Genomic DNA, 22,422 nt, shown 5'->3' with positions numbered 1-22,422 from the left:
AAGAAAGAAAACGTTTATGGGCAGGATTCCTGTGGGCCACCAATCTGTATTCTCTGCCTGGTAAGGTTCTGTTTTTAGAATGCAGGCTGAATGCTCAAGAAAAAAGGTCTATTTGCCAGAAGAAGCAATCTGGTCTAGAATCCCCCTGTTCTAGAGCATAACATTCTCTATCACTCTCCTTCAAACTGAGAGTGGTAACAAGGACTTCCCAAGACGCACGGTTGGATTCATGCACCCTGCTGGCCAAATAGTCTGATTGCAATACGAACAGAAGTTCGGACTACTGACCTAAGCTCTCTCCAGAGTAGGGAGTCCTGACAACCAAACCATTAGGTTGAAGAGCAGTGGAGAGTTCAGACTTGGACAGGCAGCCAAAAAATGAGACTGAAGTGGAGCTGGAAAACCAAAGGCCCATTTCTCTTAAAATGGCCAAAACTATGGCCATATCGACAAAACTATGTAACCGTGATTTCTCTATCTGGGGAAGCCTCAGCCCTAAGACCTCTTACAGAATAAAACTTACAGATAATAAACTCAAGAAGACATTCTTCTGATTTGGCATACCAAGTTCTTTCTGGACTCAGCCTTCCTAAACGAAAAGGCTGAGCACTCATCTGAAAGCCATATGTTGGCAGGAGCTCAAATGCCACAGAGACTGTGCTCAAGTGAGCATGTCCCAACTAAAATGCCAGTTACCAAAGCCATCTTACCACGAGCTTAAGAAAAAGCACCTTCCTCTTCAGAATCCACTTTGGCTGCCAAGTCTGTGGGCTTCACCTTCACAGTAAAGGATTTAACAGCAGAATTTGTAAGTTGCTGTATCAATATGTCATTGTCCTTTGTGTTCAAAGATTATAGTGAATATGACTGCCAGGCTCTTACATGAGTATTTGGTGAGGAAAGAAGGAATACACTTAGCTTTGCCCATACTTGTAGAATTTCAGCCACAGAATCTAGTGCCTTTTACATTGCTTCCCCTTTGCTGTGAGTCCAGGAATACTAGAGTTAACATGACTTATCAGGAGCCACCTTAATGACATGCAACAACCTCAGCAATTACAACTTAATATAAAACCAATATCTCTACTGGTTTTACTAGACATTTGGGAGGAACTTATTGGTCTGATATAATTTTATCTTTGTGACATATGGCACAAGTATTTATAGAACTCTCTCAAAATCATGTGTCATACATATTGTCTGGAACACAGCTGCCAAAAACAAAACCCAGGATCTCAGAAGGAGGCTGAAACACAGACCAACTATCTCCAGTCAAGGCAGATTTAACTGTGTCTGTGCATTAAAATTCCTACATTTTATTCATAAAAATCCTCAGAGCCTGTTTACTCTGCTTTCCTTATACATAAGGAGAGTGAATTTCTAAGCTCAGAGGAGATAAGCAACAGCAAATGAGGTGAGCAGAGGCTGTTATGAATGGATTCAGCAAGAGCAGCTGAAAATCTAACAGCAGAAGAGAGAAGGCAGAGAGGGAAAGACACAACCCAAATTGGTCCAGCCATATTTGAGTGCAAGTGGAAAAAAATTATTCACTGGGAGCCTGCAAACCAACTGAAGAACCCAGGAAACAGGTAGAAGGAAGTTCATTAGTTACCATTCTACTGAGGCAGAAAATTAGAAACAACAGAAATACCCATTATTGAGGCTGATTTTGTAAAGTGCAGTATATCCACATCATAGGCAATTAAAGCATCCCAATATAAAAATATGAGACACCTCCAATGAAAAAGAAACAAATTTACAGTATACACTCACATAAGAAAACAAAATGATACTGTGAAGATAATAATGGCAACCTGGGGAAGAAAAAGGGGGCCAAAGGGGGACTGTCATGTTTTAATATATTTTTTTAAACATGGAGAATTTGCCCTAGCTGGTTTTGCTCAGTGGTTAGAGCTTCGGCCCATGGACTGAAGGGTCCCGGGTTCAATTCTGGCCAAGGGCAGGTGCCCTTAGTTGCAGTCAGGGCACATGCGGGAGGCAACCAATCGATCTGTCTCTCACATCCATGTCTCTCTCTCTCTTTCTCTCTCTCCCCCCGCCCGTTCCACTCTCTCTGAAAAGCAATGGAAAAAATATCCTCAGGTGAGGATTAAAAATAATAATAAAAATAAACATGGAGAATTTAATACTTGCCAAATTAAAATTATACGGGAAGAAGTTCCAGTGATCTGGGCTCATTTTTTTTTTTTTTTTAAATATATCTTTATTGATTTCAGAGAGGAAAGGAGAGGGAGAGAGAGATAGAAACATCAATGATGAGAGAGTCATTGATCGAGTCCACAACCGGGGCATGTGCCCTGACTGGGAATCGAACCCCGATTGCCTGGATCCTAGGTCGACGCTCAACCGCTGAGCCACGCCCGGCAGGGCTCGGCCCATTTGTACAGACAAGGTAGAGATTCCAGTAACACAACCATATCAGCATTATCATTTGTGGAATAATTTGCGCATCTCATTGCAAACAAACTTGGGAAATAGTCCTACCCCAAATGGTAAAAAGCGTTAATGCTGCTCTGGCAGCCGTTGCTCAGTGGTTAGAGCATCAGCCTGCACAGTGAAGGGTCGCTGGTTCGATTCCCAGTCAAGGGCATGTACCTTGGTTGCCGGTTTATCCCCACCCCAGATTGGCACATATGCAGGAGACAACCAGTCGATGTGTCTCTCTCACATCTCTGTTTCTCTTTCTCTCCCCCCCTTCTACTCTCTCTGAAAAGCAATGGAAAAAATATCCTCAGGTGTGGATTAATACACACTCACACAAAAAAAGCTCTAATGCTAAATAGAAACTCCTCAAGCTAGTAAAAAAAGGTGTTCTAAACTATTGTTTTCCCAAGAAAGAGTCTCTAGATCCCTGGAAAGGGACAGGAGGATCAGATCTGCATTTTAACAAGCTTCCCACAAGGAAAAAAACACAAACCCAAAACAACACTCAAAATAGAGGACAAGTGAGTGCCTACGAGTCCCCAACTCCATGACTAACAAAGAGCAGTAAAAACCACACATTACATGGTAATATGAAACACTCTGTAAACTTCTAGCAAGTATCTGGCTACAATCTGGAAAGGAGGTGGAGAGGGAAAATGGAAAAACAAAGTGTTCCCCATAGTAACAGGGGTCAGGAAAATCTCAAACGCCAAGGCAGGGAAAGCTGTTCAAGTTACATACCAACGACAAAAGGCACAAGCAAATCATGAAATCCAGTACTCTCCAAGGAGATAAACTAGAAAGCTCTGTGTGTGTGTGTGTGTGTGGTCTTCAGCTCTGCTCTCAGGAAGTCTTGCCGTCACAGCACCCAGATGCTCCTGATAATCATTTCACTCTCATACCTTCAGTGTCACCTAACATCAGGAGGTTCTACTTCCACTCTTGTGATGGAATGGCCCACCTGGGGCAATTTTCTGCCATAGGCTCTGGGACAGCCTCAGCCTTCACCGCTTGCAGTGTGAATTATTTGCAAAGATGTGATAACAATGTCTTCTAAAGCATTTCAAAACTCCAAGTATGGGTTCAAAATAAGACCTGAATCTCAGATACAGGATTTCCTAAACTGAACACACTTGGTTCCCATGCTCGGCTGTCTTAGAGCCATTTGGGCCAGTGGACAGAAGTAAAACTGTTTCATGACAATGACCAACTATGTGACCTCCCAATTTTCAGGTTTGGAACTATAAGCATAAAAATAAACTTAATGAAGCTATTAAGAAGAATGAAAATGTGTAATGTCCTGTTCTCCAGGCTAACTGGCTGTGACACATCACATGACAAAATAGTTCTGTAAACGACTAGCAGCAGTCTGAAAGGATTTCAACTAGCTATGGACCGAACAATATGGCTGACAGCAAGAGGGGCTCAAACTCTGATTCTGAGAGTCTGAGTAATAGCTCAGGTGGAAATTTAAAAATGTATATCCAGTCCAGGCTGGTGTGGCTTAGCTGGCTGAGCATTATCCCACGCACTGAAACGTCACCAGTTTGATTGCCCTGATCAATTCCTGGTCAGGGCACATACCGGGGTTGCAGGTTCAATCCCTGGTTGGAGCACATACAGGAGGCAACTGATCGATGTTTCTCTCTCCCTTACTCTCTCTAAAATCAATAAAAACATATTAAAAAAATAAAAATGTCTACCTGTCTGCCACACTGAGAAACTTAGAAGAAAAAAAGATGGCTCCACTCTTAATATTTTATGAACCTACAGAAGAAGCCATTTTCTCCTATACTCAGAATATGAAAAACAAGAAATGGAATTATCTAGAAAAATAATTAGTCCTTAGAGATTTCAGAAAGTGATCAAGGTTATGGTTAAATTAAGCAGGTAGAGATGAAATAACCTAACCTAGATCCAATTTTATATATTAAAACACACACACACACACACACACACACACACACACACACACACACACACACACCCCCCAAGATGAACAAACTAAGGTTCCATGAAACCAAAAAAAAAACAAAACACTGTTAGACACACTTTGGGATTCTTAACCGATTTATGTTTTATCCACAAGACCTTAAGGATAGGTGAGAAGAGTGACATTTGCCATCGTGCTGATCAGAAACCAGTAACAAAGTCATCCTTCTGGGATCCTTAAAAATGGTGCCAGCCCAGCCAGCATGGCTCAGCAGTTGAGCATCAACCTATGATCTAGGAGATCGTAGTTCAATTTCCAGTCAGGGCACATGATTCCCAGTAGGGGGCGTGCATGGGCAGCCAATCAATGACTCATCATTGATGTTTCTCTCTCCCTCTCCCTTCCTCTCTCTGAAATCAATACACTTTTTTTTTTAAATGGTGCCAGCTTTCTTCCCCTTTTGTTTCTCTTGCGCTGAGTGAGGTTTTTAAGATGGGTGGTCATGCTGACAAGAGCTGACTACAGAATTCCGTTATAGACTTCCTGCTGTCTTGGGGGTCTCTTCACCAACACTGATTGATTCTTTACCCCCCCTACAAGTTTGTGTTATAACAAGAAGGAACAGAGGGAGCTGAGGCCAAAGTCTGATATGAGGGGTTACAGTTGCCTGCTTAATGCCATCATTTCCTAAAATAGCTACATTGACCAGACAACTAAGTAGGTGTGAACAACAAAGTCTACCAGAATGATCTCGACACAGTTGTGATTAACCTAGCCACCAAAACAACCCACTGTACAGTACACATCACTGAATACCTCTAATGGTCTTTGATATTGAAAAGAATCAAAATTCTGCATCAGAAGTTACAAGACCTAGTTAGTGGCCCCTCACTCAGCCACTAACCACCTGAGGGACACCGTGTCCCCAGGTGAAAAGGGGCTGGAATAGAAACATCATCAGCACTAAGATGCTGGGATTTGTGGAGATACTCACTCTTCGGACAGGTGTAGGGGTGGGGAAGGGACTGAGACTGCTGTGCTGATTTTCAGAAGCAGACCACCCTTCAGGCGAGCTGGTAGGAGAGGAAGAGTTCAGGGACGAATGGCTGAGGACAGAGTCTTCTTCAGGGCCGGACTCCATCATCTCGCTCTGGGGGGGCATGCCATGGTCCAGAGGGGTTGGTGGAGACTTGGCTCCAGGTTTTATACCCAGAATATCCTGCAAAACCACCATGGGCACCTTCCCTTTGAACAAGATGCCCCCAGCTTCGCTCCAACTGTCCTGTTCCTTCTCTGAGCACGTTCTCAGATCATCTGTCAACTTGGAGCAGTTCTGAGGTGTTTTCTGTGCATCTCCTCGCCTCTCTGTGCACCTTGAGCCAGCACCCTCTTCCTCTGTTTTGCATGGAATGTCTAAAAGGGTCTCTTCAGGAAACGTTAGCTCGTCCTTCTGACTAGCCTTCAGCAGCCTCCCCTCACCTTCGGCTTCTTCTCTGACGCTACTTACAACCTCCTCCAAGGAGGGACAGGATGCAGAATTTAGTTTACTGTAGGCCACAATGTTGTCTGGTTGGTCACTTGAGTCCCCCGTCAAATCAATGACGACTGTGGTCTCGCCAATACTGGTTTTGACTCTACTTCTTAAAAAGTTATCTAAGGGACCCTTCCCATTGACAAGTTTTGGCCTAAAATCTATATCAGAACCCATATGAAAATTGTTCTCCAAGTTGTCCAAAGAGGTTTCTACACCGGGGAGTTGACTTTGTGCAAGAGCACTTGGAGAGCTTCTTGTATTGTCCGACCTGTCCTCGGTTTTCTCCTTTGGGGCAAGATTCAGGCGTTTGAAGGGCAGACGAGCTGAAATAAAAGACAGGAGACTATCTTTACAGTGAAAGTGTGAAGAGTGACAATTGATCAATACTTTAACATTCTATATGCTCAAAAAATGATCAACCTTGCTGGACTTGGGGTGGGGATTTTCATACTTTAATAGTCTATAAAGCAATTATGCCCTTGGGTACTATGGTTTACCCCTAATCCTTTAACCTCAGGAGACTATCACCCTAAACACAATTCCTACCACTACCAAACTTGCTATCAGTTGTCAGAGGAAAAGGGAAATTGCTACAGGAGGAAACTAGATACCAAGTTTGAAAAATCAGAAACCATGGTTTTTAATACAATCCAGCAACTAATCTGGCCTCAGTGTAAATGCACTCCCTTTTGACACAAAAGGATTTGGGGACATTTATCTTCCTGTACAACAATGGTTCAATTGGGGCAGCTGTGCCCTCCAGGGAACATCTAGCAATGTCTGGAGACATTACTGGTTGTCATGACTTGGGGGAAGAGCTTAGGGATGCTGCTAAACTCTACAATATACAGGGCAGTCCCCCACCCCTGAAAAATTACAGAATGTCAATAGGACTGAAGTAGAGAAAGGCTGCTATAAAGACAGTGACCTCTGGATTTACTCCTGGGAACCTAGGGAAATAGTAGTGTAATAAAATGGGTTCCCAGGCTTCCATGCCCTAGTTGGTCTGGCTTAGTGGTTAGAACATTGGCCCTCGGACTGAAGGATCCTGGGTTTGATTCTAGCCAAGGGCATGTACTTCAGTTGCAGGCTACCCCCCCGGTCGGGGCATGTGTAGGAGGCAACCAATTGATCTCTCTCTCTCTCTCTTCCCCTCCCCCTCTTCCACTCTCTCTGAAAAGCAATAAATAAATATCCTTGAGTGAGGATTAAAAAAAAAAAGGATTCCCAAGATCCCAAATGTAAAGTACAGCTGTTTTTCTCCCCTCCAGCCCCCTTGATACTGCTGCTAAGGACCCCAACAGACAATCTCTGCTAGAGGGGGATTAAAAATATAACTGAGGAGACAATGAAGGATATAAATTAGGAAAAATTATTAACCCATTCTCAGAAAGTTACCTTGTATTAACTTCTTGACTGGAAAAGCTGGTCTGTCTTTACAATCCATTGCTGTGAATAAAAATGTCAAAGGATAAGTTATTAAATGCAGGAAATAATGAAGGAGTAAATACATAAGTAGCATTTATTATATACAAAGCGGTTATCCAGTGGGAGTGACTTTGCCATCCACATCCCGGGGAGCTGGCAATGTCTAGGGACACTTTTGGTTGTCATGACTTGGAGGAAGGGTGCTAATCGAATTTAGTGGGTAGAAGAGAGAGATACTGCTAAATATCCTACAATGCACAGGACAGCCCACCACGACTAAAAATTAATTGGCCCAAGCCCTAGCCGGTTTCACTCAGTGGTTAGAGCATGGGCCCCAAGGATTGAAGGGTCTCAGGTTCCATTCCAGTCAAGGGCACATACCTCAGTTGCAGCTCGGTCCCCATCCCCAGTAGGGGTACTTGCGGGGGGCAACCAATTGATGTGTCTCTCTCACATCGATGTTTCTCTCTGTCTCTCCCCCTCCCTTCCACTCTCTCTAAAAAATTCAATGGAAAAATATCCTTGGGTGAGGATTAACCAAAAAATAAAACACACACACACAAAACAAAACAAAAATTATCTGTCCTAAAATGTTATTAAGTTGAGAAATCCTGCCCTGGACACTGTTACACCTTCTTGGTTTATTCTCCTTGTGGCATTAATTGCTCTGAAACTTACATTGTTTATTATGTCTCCTCCTACAGAATGCCAGCTCTGTGATGGCAGGGAGACTTGTTCTACACTGTACCTGGAGCACCTAACCCACGGTCTGGCACACTGGGGAAAATCAATGAATATAGTAACAGCAACAACAAAAAGGGGAATGAGTACAAGATGCAATGAGAGAAAACAATGTATCATCTAAGTCACCATTAACAGGATCTCAAAACATCTACCTTCAATCCAACCAGTTCTGTAAGATTAGAATAGGGTTTACTTTCTTTTTAAATAGTTTATGAAAGTAATGGAACCTAAAGCATTTTGAGCTTGCCAGGCAAAGCTGAAGCACTGTCAAATAATAAAGGAAGCTCTGGCCAGTGTGGCTCAGTTGGTTGGAGCATCATCCCATACACTGAAAGGTGGTGGGTTTGATCCCCAGTCAGGGCACACACTCAGGTTGCAGGTTTGATCCCCAGTCAGGACACGTGTGGGAGGCAACAGATCAATGTTTCTCTCTCACATCCATGCTTCTCTTTTTCTCCTTTCCTCTCTAAAATCAATAATAATGGAAAGTTCACCTGCACCAAAAAACACACACCAACAACCCACCAAAAAAACCTCAAGAAAAGCATCTAATAACATCAAAACTGATGTAGAAATGACTGTAAGTATGCATCTTTAAATAGAGTAAGTTTAGAAGCTCACACCTGCCAGGAGAGCTGGCTTGGAAAAATCTAGTTTATTTTGGGCAACCTATATATGTTTTGTAAAAGATACATATAAGCGAATAGTTTTAAAAAGCAGACCAGGGCCTGGCCGGGCGTGGCTCAGCAGTTGAGTGTCGACCTAGGATCCAGGTGATCGGGGTTTGATTCCTGGTCAGGGCACATGCCCAGGTTGTGGGCTGCAGCCAATCAATGACTCTCAAATCATTGATGTTTCTATCTCCCTCTCTCCCGCTCCTTTCCTCTCTCTGAAATCAATAAAGATATATTTTTTAAAAAAAAGATTAAAATAAATAAATAAAAAGCAGACCAGGGCTTTCTGAAAAACTCAGCTGTCCATAAATGAAACTGCCCTCCCCACTTCCAAGCTTGAAATATAAGGTACCCAGAAGACTCATACTTCCTTTCTACCCATTTCAAGACAATACTATTCTAAAGTTTTCAGTTACCAAAAACATGGATTCCCACCACCCGCCACTTAAATTTACTTTTAGGACAATCACAAGGATTTATTGGTGTGGTCCTGAGTCACGAGCTTTGATGCAAGTGGAATAGTAGTGACCTGGGCCCAGAAGCAACCTCAGGTCAACCTAAAAAGGGACCCCATTCAGGGATCTGGACTGTTCAAAGATACACATACAATTAACACCCACTTGTGTATAAACTCACCACTGCTCTTGATATTACATCCCTCCTAATTCTATTTGCTGTTAAAATATCCTTTCCTTTTATAATAGTATGGTCATAGCAGGTAATATTTTTTACTTTTTAAACACCCTTAGTGGGTCAAATGACTGTCCGTGACAATCAGTCCCCCTAACTTTTTTGGTGAAAATTTTACTTTGTGAAATTCCCAAATCTGGAAACAATTAGAACAGTGGTTTTGCCCACCAGGGGCCCTTGGCAATGCCTGGAGACATTTGGTTGTCATAACTGGGGAGGAGGGGTTGCTATCAACATCTAATGAGTGGAGGCCAGGAATGCCGCTTGATACACTCAAGTGAACAGGAGAGCCCCAAATGTCAATGGTGCTGAGGTTGAGAAATCCTGGATTAGTCTAGTTGATGTCCCTGCCAATTCTTAATTCAGTCAACCAACAAATATCGGGCACCTATTATGTACCAAGCATTGTGCCAAGAATTGGGGATAAAATGGGAGTCAAGCTGTGGAGAAGGCAGTCTAGTCTTCCTTGGTTCACCACCCTTTTTCTCCCCAGGCCTGCTAGGTGCTAGAAACCCCCATCCCAAGACACTGGGAGGAGAAAGACAGGTCTTCACCTTGTATATCCAGCAGGATAAGAATCCGGGAGTGCGAGCTTCCTGACAATCCCCATCATCCAGGCCTCTTACCTGGACTTGCCCTGACCGTCAGACACAGCCGTTACGGTCTCCGAGCCCATGTGACCCTGGGCCTCAGTTTCCCTACCCGGCCAGAGGGTCGCTGCAGGATCTAACTTGCTCAGAGGGAACAAACGCAACCTGCAGAGTTGGCGCTTTCGCCTTCCTGGGCCTCAGTTTCTCCTCCTAAGGCACCGCTGAGGGCCCTGCAAGAACAAACTTAACGCAAAAGCACGGGGGAGGGGGTGAAGGGGGGGAGGGCGGAAATGGTCGCTGCTGCAACAATAACGTCAAGGAGAGCGTCCTTCGGGTCACAAGGCCCTTCCTCGGGTTTGTAACGACCCAACGAACCGAACATTTGGCGCAAAGAAGCGGCTCGGGGCCGGGGGGGCCCGACTGCCCACAATCACCGCCTCGGCCAGCACAGGCCGCTCGCTGCACCCCCACTACCCCTCCGCGCAGGCCCGAACCGACCTGAGGCAGCTCCCCTGGCGCCCGGAGCCCCACACTCTGGCTCCTCCAGCATTGCCCCGGCGGCAGCTCGAGGTACCTTAGGGCGACGGAGGCGCGGGCTACGCTCCGGCGGCGGCTCCTGCTCGCCTCCCGCCCGCGCCGCTGCTGCCGCCGCGGCCGCCGCGCTCGTATTTGGCGGGAACCGCGGCGACCCCCGCAGCCCGCGCGCCGATTGGACAAGGCCGCGTCACGTGACCTCCCTCCTAGGGAAATGGGGAGCGCAGGAAGTATCCTCGCGAGATCCGTGGCTTCCATTCCTCCCCACAGCTCCCCCATTGATATTCCCTCAGAGGAGCGGGCTTTCTCTTGGTGGCCTTGTGGGAAGAAGGCATTCAGCTATTGGGGGTGGGAGGTGTCAAGTCAAGAAATCTACACTATGATTGGCTAAGTGCGTGGGATCGCTCGATAGGAGGAGGGAGGTACAGGCTCTTACGTCATGACGAAACGTTTTACGTAGGGTGCAGGTGACAACCCGAAACTGCAGTTTAGGTGAAGACTGAAGTTTTGAGTTTATCCTAATTGGACGTCCGCTGAATATAACAACAGCAATTAAGATTATAAATTACTTTTTATATGAACAAAAACAAAATAAATAAAATCTAGGCAGCATTTGATATGCACTAACTATATTCAGAGAGAATGAATGAAATAGTTGTTTCTGGTTTAGTCAGGATTTTTGCGCCCGCTATTTCCTCGCCTAGAAAACTCTTTCCGCAGTTCTTTTGCTGGCTAACTTCTATCTAACTTTCAGATCTTAGACTGGCACCTCAGAGAAGCCTTTTCTCCCGTAACCCCAACAAGAAGTGCTTACAGCGTTCTTTAAAACAAACAAACAAACAAACAAAATACCAAAAAAACCCAAAAGCGATTACAGCTTATATTTATTTGTTTGCGTGTTATTTATGATTAATGAATCAATTTCTGTTTTTGTCACTAGCTCCTCGAGGGCAGGAATCATTTATAACTGTATCCCCAGGACCTATATGTTAGTGAGTATTCAATAAACATTTGCGTGAACGCATAAATATCATTGGATTGGATTTGTGTGATCACGTAGGTTAAAAGCCTCACAGAACAGAGACCTTCAGTGTCAGCCTGCAGGCCTTAGAAATAGGTTTTCTTTAGCACAAATTTAATCTCAAGCAGGGCAGAAGTGAGAAGACTAAAAGTGAGCCCAAGTTTGGAATTCTATTGGTACCATAGATTAGATAATTAAATCAATAGAATTGATTGGAAACAATGTGGGGAAATCCAGAATTTGGGGACTTCCGTTTGGGCAAGTCATGTCTTATTCAAGGCCTCAGTTTCTCCATATGAACCATGAGGATGTTTTCCTTCTCTGATATTCTGGCACTATACAATGATTTCGGCCAGTGGATCACCGTTAAGGGTGCCCATCATAATCACATGGGTGTTTTTTCAAACTATTAATAATAGCCTGTTCAAGAGGGAGGTTGGGCATGCATACTCTGAAACAATCCTCTGATCTAGTCCAGTACCTTCTATTAAACATTCGGAAACTTCCAGTAACCTTCTGCTTCAGAAAATTACCCAAATCTGTCAGAAATTTCAGCACTGAAGCTGAAAACACTTTAGCTCTAGTCACTTCCTTGTTCCTCTTCTTGAATTCATTTACTCATTCTGACTCATTATTAATTTCCAACTCATTCAATACATTTTCATCAATAAGAATTGATTTAAAAAGCCACTATCAATATCCCCTGGCTGGTATGGTTCAGTGGTTAGAGCATCTGCCCCTGCACTAAAAGATCGCAGGTTTGATTCTCTGTCAAGTACCTGGATTGTGGGTTCGCTCTCTGCCCCCTATCAGGGAGCATGCAGGAGGCAACCAATGGATGTATCCCTCTCACATGATGTTTCCCTCTCTTTTTCTCTCACCCTCCCTCCCTTCTATTCTCTCTCTCTGAAAAGCAATGGAAAAAAATATCCTCAGTGAGGATTAACAAAAAGAAGTCACTATCAATAGACATGTTCAATCCAGGAAGGCTTTCTGGAGGAGGCAATATTCCACGCAGATTCCTCTTTTATACACAAACCATGGGGGGAAAGATTAGGGAAGAATGCGCAAGAGAATAACAACATTAGCAAAGGCCCACACGCAACAGGTATGAGAGGAAGAGAGCCCAGAAACCAGAGGGTTGAGGGGGCCAAAGTATGCAAGCTTTGTAGAACATATTAGGAAGTTGGGAGTGTGTTCTGAGGGCAGTAGGTGGACTTTAAAAGGGGCACTCTGATCTGAATAGTGTTATAGAAGCATCTTTCTGGTTTCCCGGTAGGGGATAAATTGGAGAGGAGAACCTGAAGGCGGGCACAACAGAGAGGAAGCTGGTAGAATGGTTTGGTCAAGGCAAAAGACAGTGGGGACAGTGGAAAAGAGGTAGAAGCTACACCCTGATGTCTGACTTGGACAACTGAGTGGATGAACACTGGGCAGGGTTCTGGGCTGGAAGGTAGGGACTAAACGCATGGTGGAACTGGATATACCTGAGAGATTAGTGAACTGGTATGTCAAGATTTATACACCCAGTGTCCCAACCTCTTTAGAAAGGTTAAACACCTTTCCTAAGGCATTAGAGCCACCTCCAGGACTCCAGGGGTCGCTGCAGCTGCCCTGGCCGCTCTAGACTCGCCCCGAGCCACTCGTTGGCAGAAGCTGCCGCTCCCGCGACAGGAGAAATGCGCGTGCGCTATCCAGCCGGCAGGGAGCGCGCGCGTGCTCAGACGGGGCAGGCGCCGGAAGTGTGTGGTTGCCATGTAATATCCTGGCCGCGCGGGCGCGAGAGGGGCTGAGGCTGCGCCCGGGCGGGCGCGGAGCTGGCTGGAGGGCTGCGGAGGCGGTGCCGACGGGGCCAGCTGAAGCGCGCGGGGGCTCGGCGGCGCCCCGGAGCCTGTCGCTTGCGCTGTTTCTCCGGCTCGCTGGGTCCCAACGGGAGGTCCGACGGCGAAAGGCAGAATGTCGGTAGCGGGGCTGAAGAAGCAGTTCTACAAGGCGAGCCAGGTGAGTGGAGGGCGAGCTCCGGGACCCGGGCTACCCGGAGTGAGGGGCCAGGCTAGGCCGGGCTCTGGTTCGGGAGGGTGCGGGGAACACCAGGGGGGCGGCGTTGGCACGTGTTCCTCGCAGGGTAGGGAGAGCCCAGGAAGGCCGGGGGCTTCGTGCGAGGGTGGCCCAGGTCCTGCCCGCCCTGTGGGCTCCAGTCTCCCTGAGAAGGGTGGATAGACTACTGGGTGGGGCAGAGAGGACCCCAGAGGTTGATCTGGGATGTGGACCCCCCCCACACACACACACACTTCCTCCCCTCTGAAAGGGCATGGACGGGAAAGACAAGGGGAAGAAACTGGACTATTGCCAGATAGCCCAGGGGGAGGAAAAATTTGTGTCCAGAGCAGTTCTTTAAAAACAACAACAATAAATACCCTTTGGATGGACCCGGTACAAAGTTGAAAGGGTAGAGTAAAAAGTCAGTTTCTCACTCCAGACTCTCAGGCATTCAGAACAACTCTCCAGAGACAAGGATTGTCACTGATGACTTATGTCTCTTTTCAAAGATATGTGTACACCTTTTCTTTAAAAACATACACAGGTGGTGAGGCATAGTCTACAGAGTCCTGTGTACTTTGAATTTTTTGTTAAATGTGTCAGAATTCTCCACCTCAGGACACTCCCTGTTGGGAGGGGGTTTTCTGGGGACTGTGGGATGTTGAGCAACATCCCTGGCTTCCACTCCCTCAATGCCAGGAGCACCCCGAGTCGTGACAACCACAAATGTCTCCAGTCGCTGCCAAATGTCCCTGGGGAAGCTCCTTCCTTCCCCCAGAGTTACTGCACTGGAACATACTCCTAGAGTTTCTTGGATCTTTTTAATAAGTTCCTGGTATTCCATTCCATGAAGCATACCATAATTAACTTCACCAGTCCTCTACTGATGGATGTTTAGATTGTTTCCAGTAGTTTTTTGCTACAGTGAATAGACAGTGAATATCTTTGCTCACAGAGGTGATTGGATTCATAGGATAAATTCCCAGAAGTGGAATTCCAAATCTAAAAATATATGCATTATACATGTGACAGATTGTATAGGTTTTTTAGAAAGTCTGGGCCAAGAAGCCTAAGATTCCTTGAATCCTCTTGGTCCCTGCATCCCAGGTTATGAACTTTAGGTGTAGAGTTGGTATGGATAGACTCCATGGAAGAATAAGTGATAAATCTTAAGAATTGTTTGGACCTTGCTAGCACACCATGCAGTACTCACATTTGAAGAGGTCCATTGGGAGGGATGAAAAATGAGTCTCCAGTAACACACAGCTGGTATCTTTTTTAAATCCTCACCCTAGGATATTTTTTTCCATTGATTTTGAGAGAGAGTGGAAGGGGAGGGAGAGATAGAAATATCAATGTGAGAGAGACACATCTATTGGCTGCCTTCCACACACACCCAGACTGGGGCAAGGATCAAACCTGTAATCCAGGTATGTGCCCTTGACTAGGAATTGAACTCCAAATCCTTCAGTGCATGGGCCAAAGCTGGTATGTTTTATCCCTTACGGGGAAAAGTCCCCTAGTGGTTGTCTAGAGCTAAAGACATTTGGGGTCTGTCTGTAGACCCCAGATGATGGTTAAGCCCTTAGAGGAAGAGAGATTTAATCTAGAAGGGTTCTAGGATTGTTGCAGCCCTTTTTAAAAGGACCAAATTACGTGGCCTGGCCCTAGATGCTGCCTAACAGGCATCAGACCGTCCCCTGTGCTTGACTGGAGCACCTAGAAAAGCTGCTCACTGTCTTGAGCCCTGATGCTGGTGGTCCATCCCATCCCAAATTAGCTGGGCCTCTTGTGTCAGCCACCAGAGCTTTTTCTCTCAGGGGGAGGGAAACAGAATGGCCTGTATTCAGATCTGTGAGAAGTGCTTTGAAACCTGGAATGCTCAATGCACTGTAAGCTTGTGGTTTGCATCAATTTATTATCTGAGGCCCAGACCCAAAAGAATTGATGCAGTGGCCACATCCTAATCTGAGAGCAGTCATCTTGGCTACCTGGTTAGTTCCACATTGAGTTGTGCTCTCAAAAATCACCCTTGCTGTGTTCCATTCTCTTCTGCAATAGTTTCCACAGTCCTCTAGCATCTCCATTGTTCATCTGGCCTTGTTTATCTTTCTGTGTGTTTCTTTTTCTCGATCTTAGGAACACCATCTTTCATCCTCTTCTGTCCCCTCAGAATAGGGTTGTCTGTTGAAGAGTAACATCTCTTGTTAATATACTAATAATTAGTATTTATTGAATTCTCAGTGTGAACAGGCAATATGCTTTAAACCAGTTGATCTCAACTGGTCTCACTTATCTGGCCTAAGGGTAAATGTAGTCCCTCTTTTACGTAAAAAGATTTGTGGACATTTATCTTCCTGTAGAACAGTGCTTTTCAACCAGGGTCATTTTCGCCCTCCAGGGGACATTGGCAATATTGGGAGACATTTTGGTTTTCACAACTTGGATTGCCGCTGGTATCTAGTGGGAGGAGGCCTGGGATGCTGCTCAACATCTTACAATGCATTGGGCAGCCCCTCACAACTAAGAATTTCCTGGCCCCAGATGTCAGTAGTACCGAAGTTGAGAAACCCTGCTTTAAGGTTTGAGAAAAGTGAGGACAATTATACCAAAAATTTTAAAAATAATCACATTTGGGCCATTCTTGTGTTAGTTACCTGCTTTTCCCAGTTTTTATAACACACATAACCACATATACACAGATGGACATGTACATAAAACTCAGCATCCAGTTCCCAAATATTTAGAACTCCAGAGTGTCTTTTGGCATCTGGTATTTTTGAGAAGGTATAAACTTGCATCATTGCTTCTCAGCCACTCAGCCAGAAGTGACTAACCCTGCTTTCTTTCATCTCCTCCCATGTACCTTCCTTGGGACACTTGGCAATGTCTGAGACAGGTTTTGGTTGTCACTATTTGGGGAGAGGATGCTACTGGCATCAAGTAGGTAGAGGTCAGGGATGGTTGCTAAACATCCTACAATGTACAGGACAGCCCCCCCCAACAAAAAAATTATCTGGCCCCAAGTGTCAGTAGCACCAAGGTTGAGAAATCCTGCTTTGAAACAGGTTCTTGATTTCAAAGGCTTGTAACTGTCATTTCTAAATTGAGAAATTGGAGCCAGATTGGGCTCCGGGAATAGAGAAACTTGGTTTCTAGCAGGTGAGGTTGTGATGTTAAGTAAAAATGTCTAATTTTATTGATGATATTAGTAACAAATCAGTTACTAGTACAGACATACCTGTTTTGTTGCACTTCAGAGATGTTGTGTTTTTTACGTATTGAAGGCAAGCCCTCCCCCCCCCAAGCAGGAAGAGTATGACTTGCTTTATTGTGGTGCTGGCTTGGTTGCGGTGGTCTGGAACCGAACCTGCAGTATTTTCAAGCTCTGCCTATATCTGGCATTTTTTGGGAAAATTCCATGCCATTTCATCTCAGGTGAAAACTTTTCAGGTCTTGATTAAAATCATTTTGTGTTTGAGTGGGAGGTTTGTGAGTTTTTACTTCTTGTTATGAGCTGGCCACTGCCTGGGTTGCAGACCTGGGCAGAGGAAAGTTGAAGAATCCATATAGGAAAGCAGTAAAAGAAATAGGCATCTGTCTTGGCTCATTATTTTGGTCCCCCCTGTTCTCCCCGTGTAGTGCCCACTCCCTCAGTAGCTGTGTGGTACTTAGGCAAGACTAGAATTGGGGGAGATGCTTTTATGTGCATATTTCTGGGAAACTAAGGAGGGTAAGGGAACCTTACTAGTGAGATACAGACTTGAAAGTTCACTCCTCATTGTCGTGTGTTTGAGTGACATTAACTTCCAGACCTAAACTGCTAACTGGTTTTCTGGTAACTCTTGTGGCTGGGTTTTGTAGAGATCTGAAAGTGTAACTAAGGATAGAGCTGGGAGCTGCCTGGAATGCTGGCCTGACTTTTTTTGTCTGAAAGGAGGGAAAGAGTTTGGACTGAAAGATTGGTTTCATCTGAGCTAGGAAAAAAATTTACACCCACCATACCCCATAGCTTTGAAGTTTGTTGGGTGCTTGCTAGCTTCACCCTCCCCCCAATTTGTGCCTAGGAGGAAAGATTGAACTTCCTGTGAGAGGCATGGGGTGGGAGGAGGAGGGCTGGGAGACCTAGGACCCCAACCTGTTAAGAGTGTTTCTGGGGGATGTGGCTAGTGTTTGGAATGTGTGCAGATACCGCCTGCACTGACCTATTTTATAAACCGCAGTTTGTGGACTCATGCTTTTGATTTCCTAGCAAAGTGCTTGGCCTGTTAAGTAATAAACTTGGAATGACCTTAAGATAATGAAAATCTGGAACTTCTAACCCCTTTATCTCAGCATGAATAAAGGTGTGGAACTCATGGGCTACGAATGACAGGTGACAGGTCTGGAGAGTGGGTTCCCCACCGTGGGTCCTTGAGTTTAGCAGCTGCAGCTCAACTCCACAACACCATCTTTACTGGGGCAGCAGGCATGGGAAGTGCTTTGGGCCATTGGGATGCCCACTTATGATTGAAACTGGGTTGCCCGGCCAGGCGTGGCTCAGCGGTTAAGCGTCGACCTAGGATCCAGGCGATCAGGGTTCGATTCCCAGTCAGGGCACATGCCCGGGTTGTGGGCTGCAGCCAATCAATGACTCTTTCATCATTGATGTTTCTATCTCTCTCTCTCCCTCTCCTTTCCTCTCTCTGAAATCAATAAAGATATATTTTAAAAAAAGGAAAAAGAAACTGGGTTAAGTTTACCCTTACAAGAAGCCACTCTGGCCTGGCCAGGCGTGGCTCAGCAGTTGAGCGTTGACCTAGGATCCAGGCGATTGGGGTTTGATTCCCGGTCAGGGCACATGCCTGGGTTGTGGGCTCGATCCCCAGTCGGGGGCATGCAAGAGGCAGCCGATCGGTGACTCTCCCATAATTGATGTTTCTATCTCTCTCTCTCCCTCTCCTTTCCTCTCTCTGAAATCAATAAAGACATATAAAAAAAATTTTTTTTAAAAAACAAGAAGCCACTCTGCTGACTAGATCTGTAAGAAGTCCCTAGAGCCCAGCTGGCATGGCTGAGCCATTGAGCATTGGCCTATGATCCAGGAGATACTGGTTCGGTTCCTGGTCAGGGCACATGCCCAGGGTGTGGGCTCCATCCCCAGTAAGGGGGCGTGCAGGAGGCAGCCGATCAATGACTCTCTCATCATTGATGTTTCTATCTCTCCCTCTCTCTTCCTCTCTCTGAAATCAATAAAGATATATTTAAAAAGAAGAAGAAAAAGATCCTAGAATTAGCCTTGTCCCTGTGGGACCCTGGGTGGAGATGTTCTCATCCTGCTCCATCAGTGGACAGACTGGGCCACTCCCCCCGCCCCCCCCCCTCGCCCCCGCCTGGGTGGAGTAACCAGGCTGTGTTTTAGGCTGGACTCTGGAGATCCAGAAGAGGTTTGAGACTGTTCTTCCCTAAAGGAACCAGGGGCTTCTTTGACACCCCCCCCATACATACTTCCCAGGTCTAATTTGTAAAAGTAGGTTAACCTGCTCTGGCCAAATGGCTCAGTTGGTTGGAGTGTCATCCCATACACCAAAAGGTTGCAGGTTCAATTCCTGGTGAGGGCACATACCTAGATTGCAGGTTTGGTTGGACACATTTTTCCCTCCCCCCCCCCCCCCATCAATAAGAACATATGCTCTGGTAAGGAATTTATTTTTTTAAATATCTTTATTGATTTCAGAGAGAGGAAAGGAGAAGGAGAGACAGAAACGTCAATGATGAGAGAGTTATTGATCAAGCCCACAACCCGGGCATGCACCCTGACCAGGAATCGAATCCAGGTTGCCTGGATCCTAGGTCAATGCTCAACCGCTGAGCCACGCCCAGCTGGGCTGATAAGGATTTTTAACAAGCAGGTTAATTTGACCTCCTTCCCAGGACCCACCATTCACAATCACAGAGACACTCTGTTTCCATATAGCATCCTGCACATTCTTGTTATTAACAGACCAGGACTAAGGAAGGGGTCATCACATTCACATTCTGATTCAGACACTGTAACTGCTGAATATGAGGCCAAAAGTTCACCTCTGACTCAGGATTCTGTGTGTATTAAGGACCAGTTCAAAGGGGGGGGGGGGGGGGGAGAACAGTTCAAGTGTCATGAAATCTAATCACTGCTTATCTGGGTGTGGGTTTTTTTGTTTTTTTTTTCAGTCCTCACCAGAGGACTTTTTTCCATTGCTTTTCAGAGAGAGTAGAAGGGAGAGAGAGAGGAACATCAATGTGAGAGAGAGACATGTAGATTCAATTGATTATCTCCTGGCCAGGGATCGAGCCTGCAAACTGAGGAATTGAACCTGGGACCCTTCAGTCCTCGGACTGACTCTCTAACCACTGAGAAAACTGGCTAGGGATATCTGGGTGTGTTTTAAGGCAAAGCCGTAGGACACTTAGTTATAATCTGTGTGCCACTTAATAACAGCCTGTGAGGTTAGGGGTTTCACAGTCTCTCTAAGTTCAATTTCAGAAATTTGGGGCTGTCACATTTTTGAGACTCCAGAATTATCAAATACTTAGCACCGAGCCAAGAAAATCCTGCTGCTCACCCACCCACCTGTCCACATCTGAGTGCACTTAGTGCATTTAGATCCCAACCTCACCCTTTTGCACTTAAGCTATCCATATGTGTGTCTGTTTTTTCCCTCAAAGGAAGATCTTGCAGGTTGTGACCAGGCTTGCCATTTGCCTCGACATGTGTTTCCTTGGCCTTTGGTTCAAGGGCATAGACCAGATAGCTCTGCCCTGGCCTCTATCTCAGCTCTTCTCCTTTTGGAACTGATCCAATCTGGAGAAACATAATTTTTAATTTAGGATGTGCAGCCAACTTCCTCTTTAGGATTTCAGAGGCAACTGCATGATTTAGCACTGTGGGGAGACTGGGTGAGTGGCCAGGAGGAAAGTCAAATTGTTTCTGTTTCTGAGTTCCAAGGCGGGGTGAGGTTTCTAAGCTTTAGAGGGAGGGTTTAATGCTGAAACTTTTAAGCCAGGGGCCTTTTTGCCCCAGGGGTTAGGAGCCCATTGAGGCCATTCTACACCCTGTGCTCAAGCTCTAATGGCCTTTTAATGTGCTTTGTGAAGTGTTAGGGGCAGTTTGTTCCTGTTCTTTTTCAAAGCTGTCCCTGGAAAGCTGGTGGAAGAATGTGTCAGAATGTGGCAGCAGCTGGCTTCTCTCTTCTCTCTCCTCTCCCCTCCCTCCCTCTTTTTCTCTCCCCACCCCTCTCCCTTCCCCTCCCTCGCCTTTCACAGGGCTGGATTTGGCAGCCACTTCCTAGAAGACAGCTTCCCTCTTCCTTTTCTGCTCAGCTCTTAGAAAAACCTGCTGACTGGGCTCAGAGTAGGGTCAAGCGGACACTCCAACCATAGCAGGAAGATAGCTGTGCGATTTCCTCTGAATAGTGCAGTTTCCTCTGGAGGACCTGACTCAGCATCTGTCTCCTGCCCACACCTGGGCATAAACGCCTCTGGTGTGCATCAAGCCTGGTGTATGAGACAGCCAGCCTTGCTCAGTGACCATGGTCTCAGCAGCACTCATTGTCACAGGAGATGCTGTCGTAGCCCAAGGGTATGAGATGCCCTCCCAGTGCTCCCTGGGCAGCTCTTCCAGCCCTTGGCCTGGTGAACATGAGTTCATCCTTCATGTGTCCCTCCAGCCTTTTCACATAGTGTCTTCCTGAACCTCTGATCCCTCAGATCCCCCATCTCGCAGTTTCACAGACTCCTGTATAGCATCTTCTCAGTAGAGGACTGAGGTGACTTGGGTGACTATTCTTATTGTCTTTGTCACTGGGTTATAAGCTCTTTGCAGTCAGGGACTGTGTGCCCAGTGTTAAGCCTGGCCCCCACCTCTCCCAGGAACTCAGTGTGCCCAGTGTTAAGCCTGGCCCCCACCTCTCCCAGGAACTCAGTAAATACTGGTAAATACTGGAAGGATGTTTGCCCTACACATGAATGAGCAGATGCTGCAGCATTGGTTGGGAGAGTGCAAAAGTGGAAGCAGTTGCATCAGCATGTCTGGAGAAAGCAAAGGGCTGGGACGAATGATAAGAAGGATGTCCGTGGCTGGCTGATCTGGGTGCAGTTTGAGCTTCATCCTGGCATTCAGGACCTTCTGGAGCCCCCCGCCGTGGTACCTGCTCTAATTCCCACCCATCCCCTTCTAGGGCCATACTCTAGTCCTACCAGTCTGCTTGGGCCTGCCCAATTGCCTGTACCTTCCCCCCTTCTGTTGGAAGCAGTGCTCCTCTCACCTTTCCCAGCCCACCCAGGGTCTCTCTGTCCACTTTCTGGTTGCCCTTTAAAGCTCTGTGTGTATCCTCCTTTTTCCTTATCTCCCTTACCACCCAGTTCTCCACCCTCCGAGCATTACGTATGCCACATGCCAAGCACATCCTCACATCAAATGTATTTTTCTTCTCATCAAAGCCAGCCTCTGAGTTAGTGGGACTGCCTGGGGGTTTGTGACATACCCCAGTACCCTGGGTTATGGCTTGTTGACCATGTTGGCAGAGAAGGTGGGCTTTTTTTTTTTTTACCTCACCTGAGGATGTGCTTTTCACTGGGGATGGGGGGCATCAGTGTAAGAGAAAAACATCAATTGGTTGCCTCCTGTACTCGCCCGACCAGGGATAGAACCTGCAGTCTGGGTATGTGCCCTGACTGGGAATCAAACCTGTGACCTTTCAGTGCACGGGACAACACTCCAACCAACTGAGCCACAAAGACCAGGGCGGTGGGCTCCCTCTTAGCGTGGG

At 46.1% G+C, this 22,422-nt stretch overlaps 2 protein-coding genes across 5 annotated transcripts in view; one reads left to right on the top strand and one right to left on the bottom strand.

The window, feature by feature from the left end:
- The window catches only part of CHAF1A (chromatin assembly factor 1 subunit A), a 28,907-nt gene extending 18,244 nt beyond the window's left edge, over positions 1 to 10,663 (bottom strand). The window contains exons 1-3 of one of the 4 annotated variants that reach the window (XM_016197851.2): positions 10,613 to 10,663; positions 7,311 to 7,361; positions 5,373 to 6,235 (exon numbers count right to left, since the gene is read on the bottom strand). In XM_016197851.2, coding sequence (XP_016053337.2) covers positions 5,373 to 6,235; positions 7,311 to 7,359 — 912 coding nt within the window. In that variant the 5' untranslated portion in view covers positions 7,360 to 7,361; positions 10,613 to 10,663. Of the gene's footprint in view, positions 1 to 5,372; positions 6,236 to 7,310; positions 7,362 to 10,002; positions 10,223 to 10,536 lie in introns of those variants that run through there. The other 3 variants (XM_016197849.2, XM_087816664.1, XM_016197850.2) reach the window with 3 other exon arrangements.
- A 2,793-nt stretch (positions 10,664 to 13,456) lies between these two features.
- The window catches only part of SH3GL1 (SH3 domain containing GRB2 like 1, endophilin A2), a 35,593-nt gene continuing 26,627 nt past the window's right edge, over positions 13,457 to 22,422 (top strand). Inside the window, exon 1 of the mRNA XM_016197848.2 lies at positions 13,457 to 13,594. Coding sequence (XP_016053334.1) covers positions 13,550 to 13,594 — 45 coding nt within the window. The 5' untranslated portion in view covers positions 13,457 to 13,549. The remainder of the gene's footprint in view (positions 13,595 to 22,422) is intronic.

This window comes from Miniopterus natalensis, chromosome 4, assembly GCF_054644295.1.
Source record: "Miniopterus natalensis isolate mMinNat1 chromosome 4, mMinNat1.hap1, whole genome shotgun sequence".
Taxonomy (NCBI): Eukaryota; Metazoa; Chordata; class Mammalia; order Chiroptera; family Miniopteridae; genus Miniopterus; species Miniopterus natalensis.
This window is presented reverse-complemented; position numbering and strand designations above follow the sequence as displayed.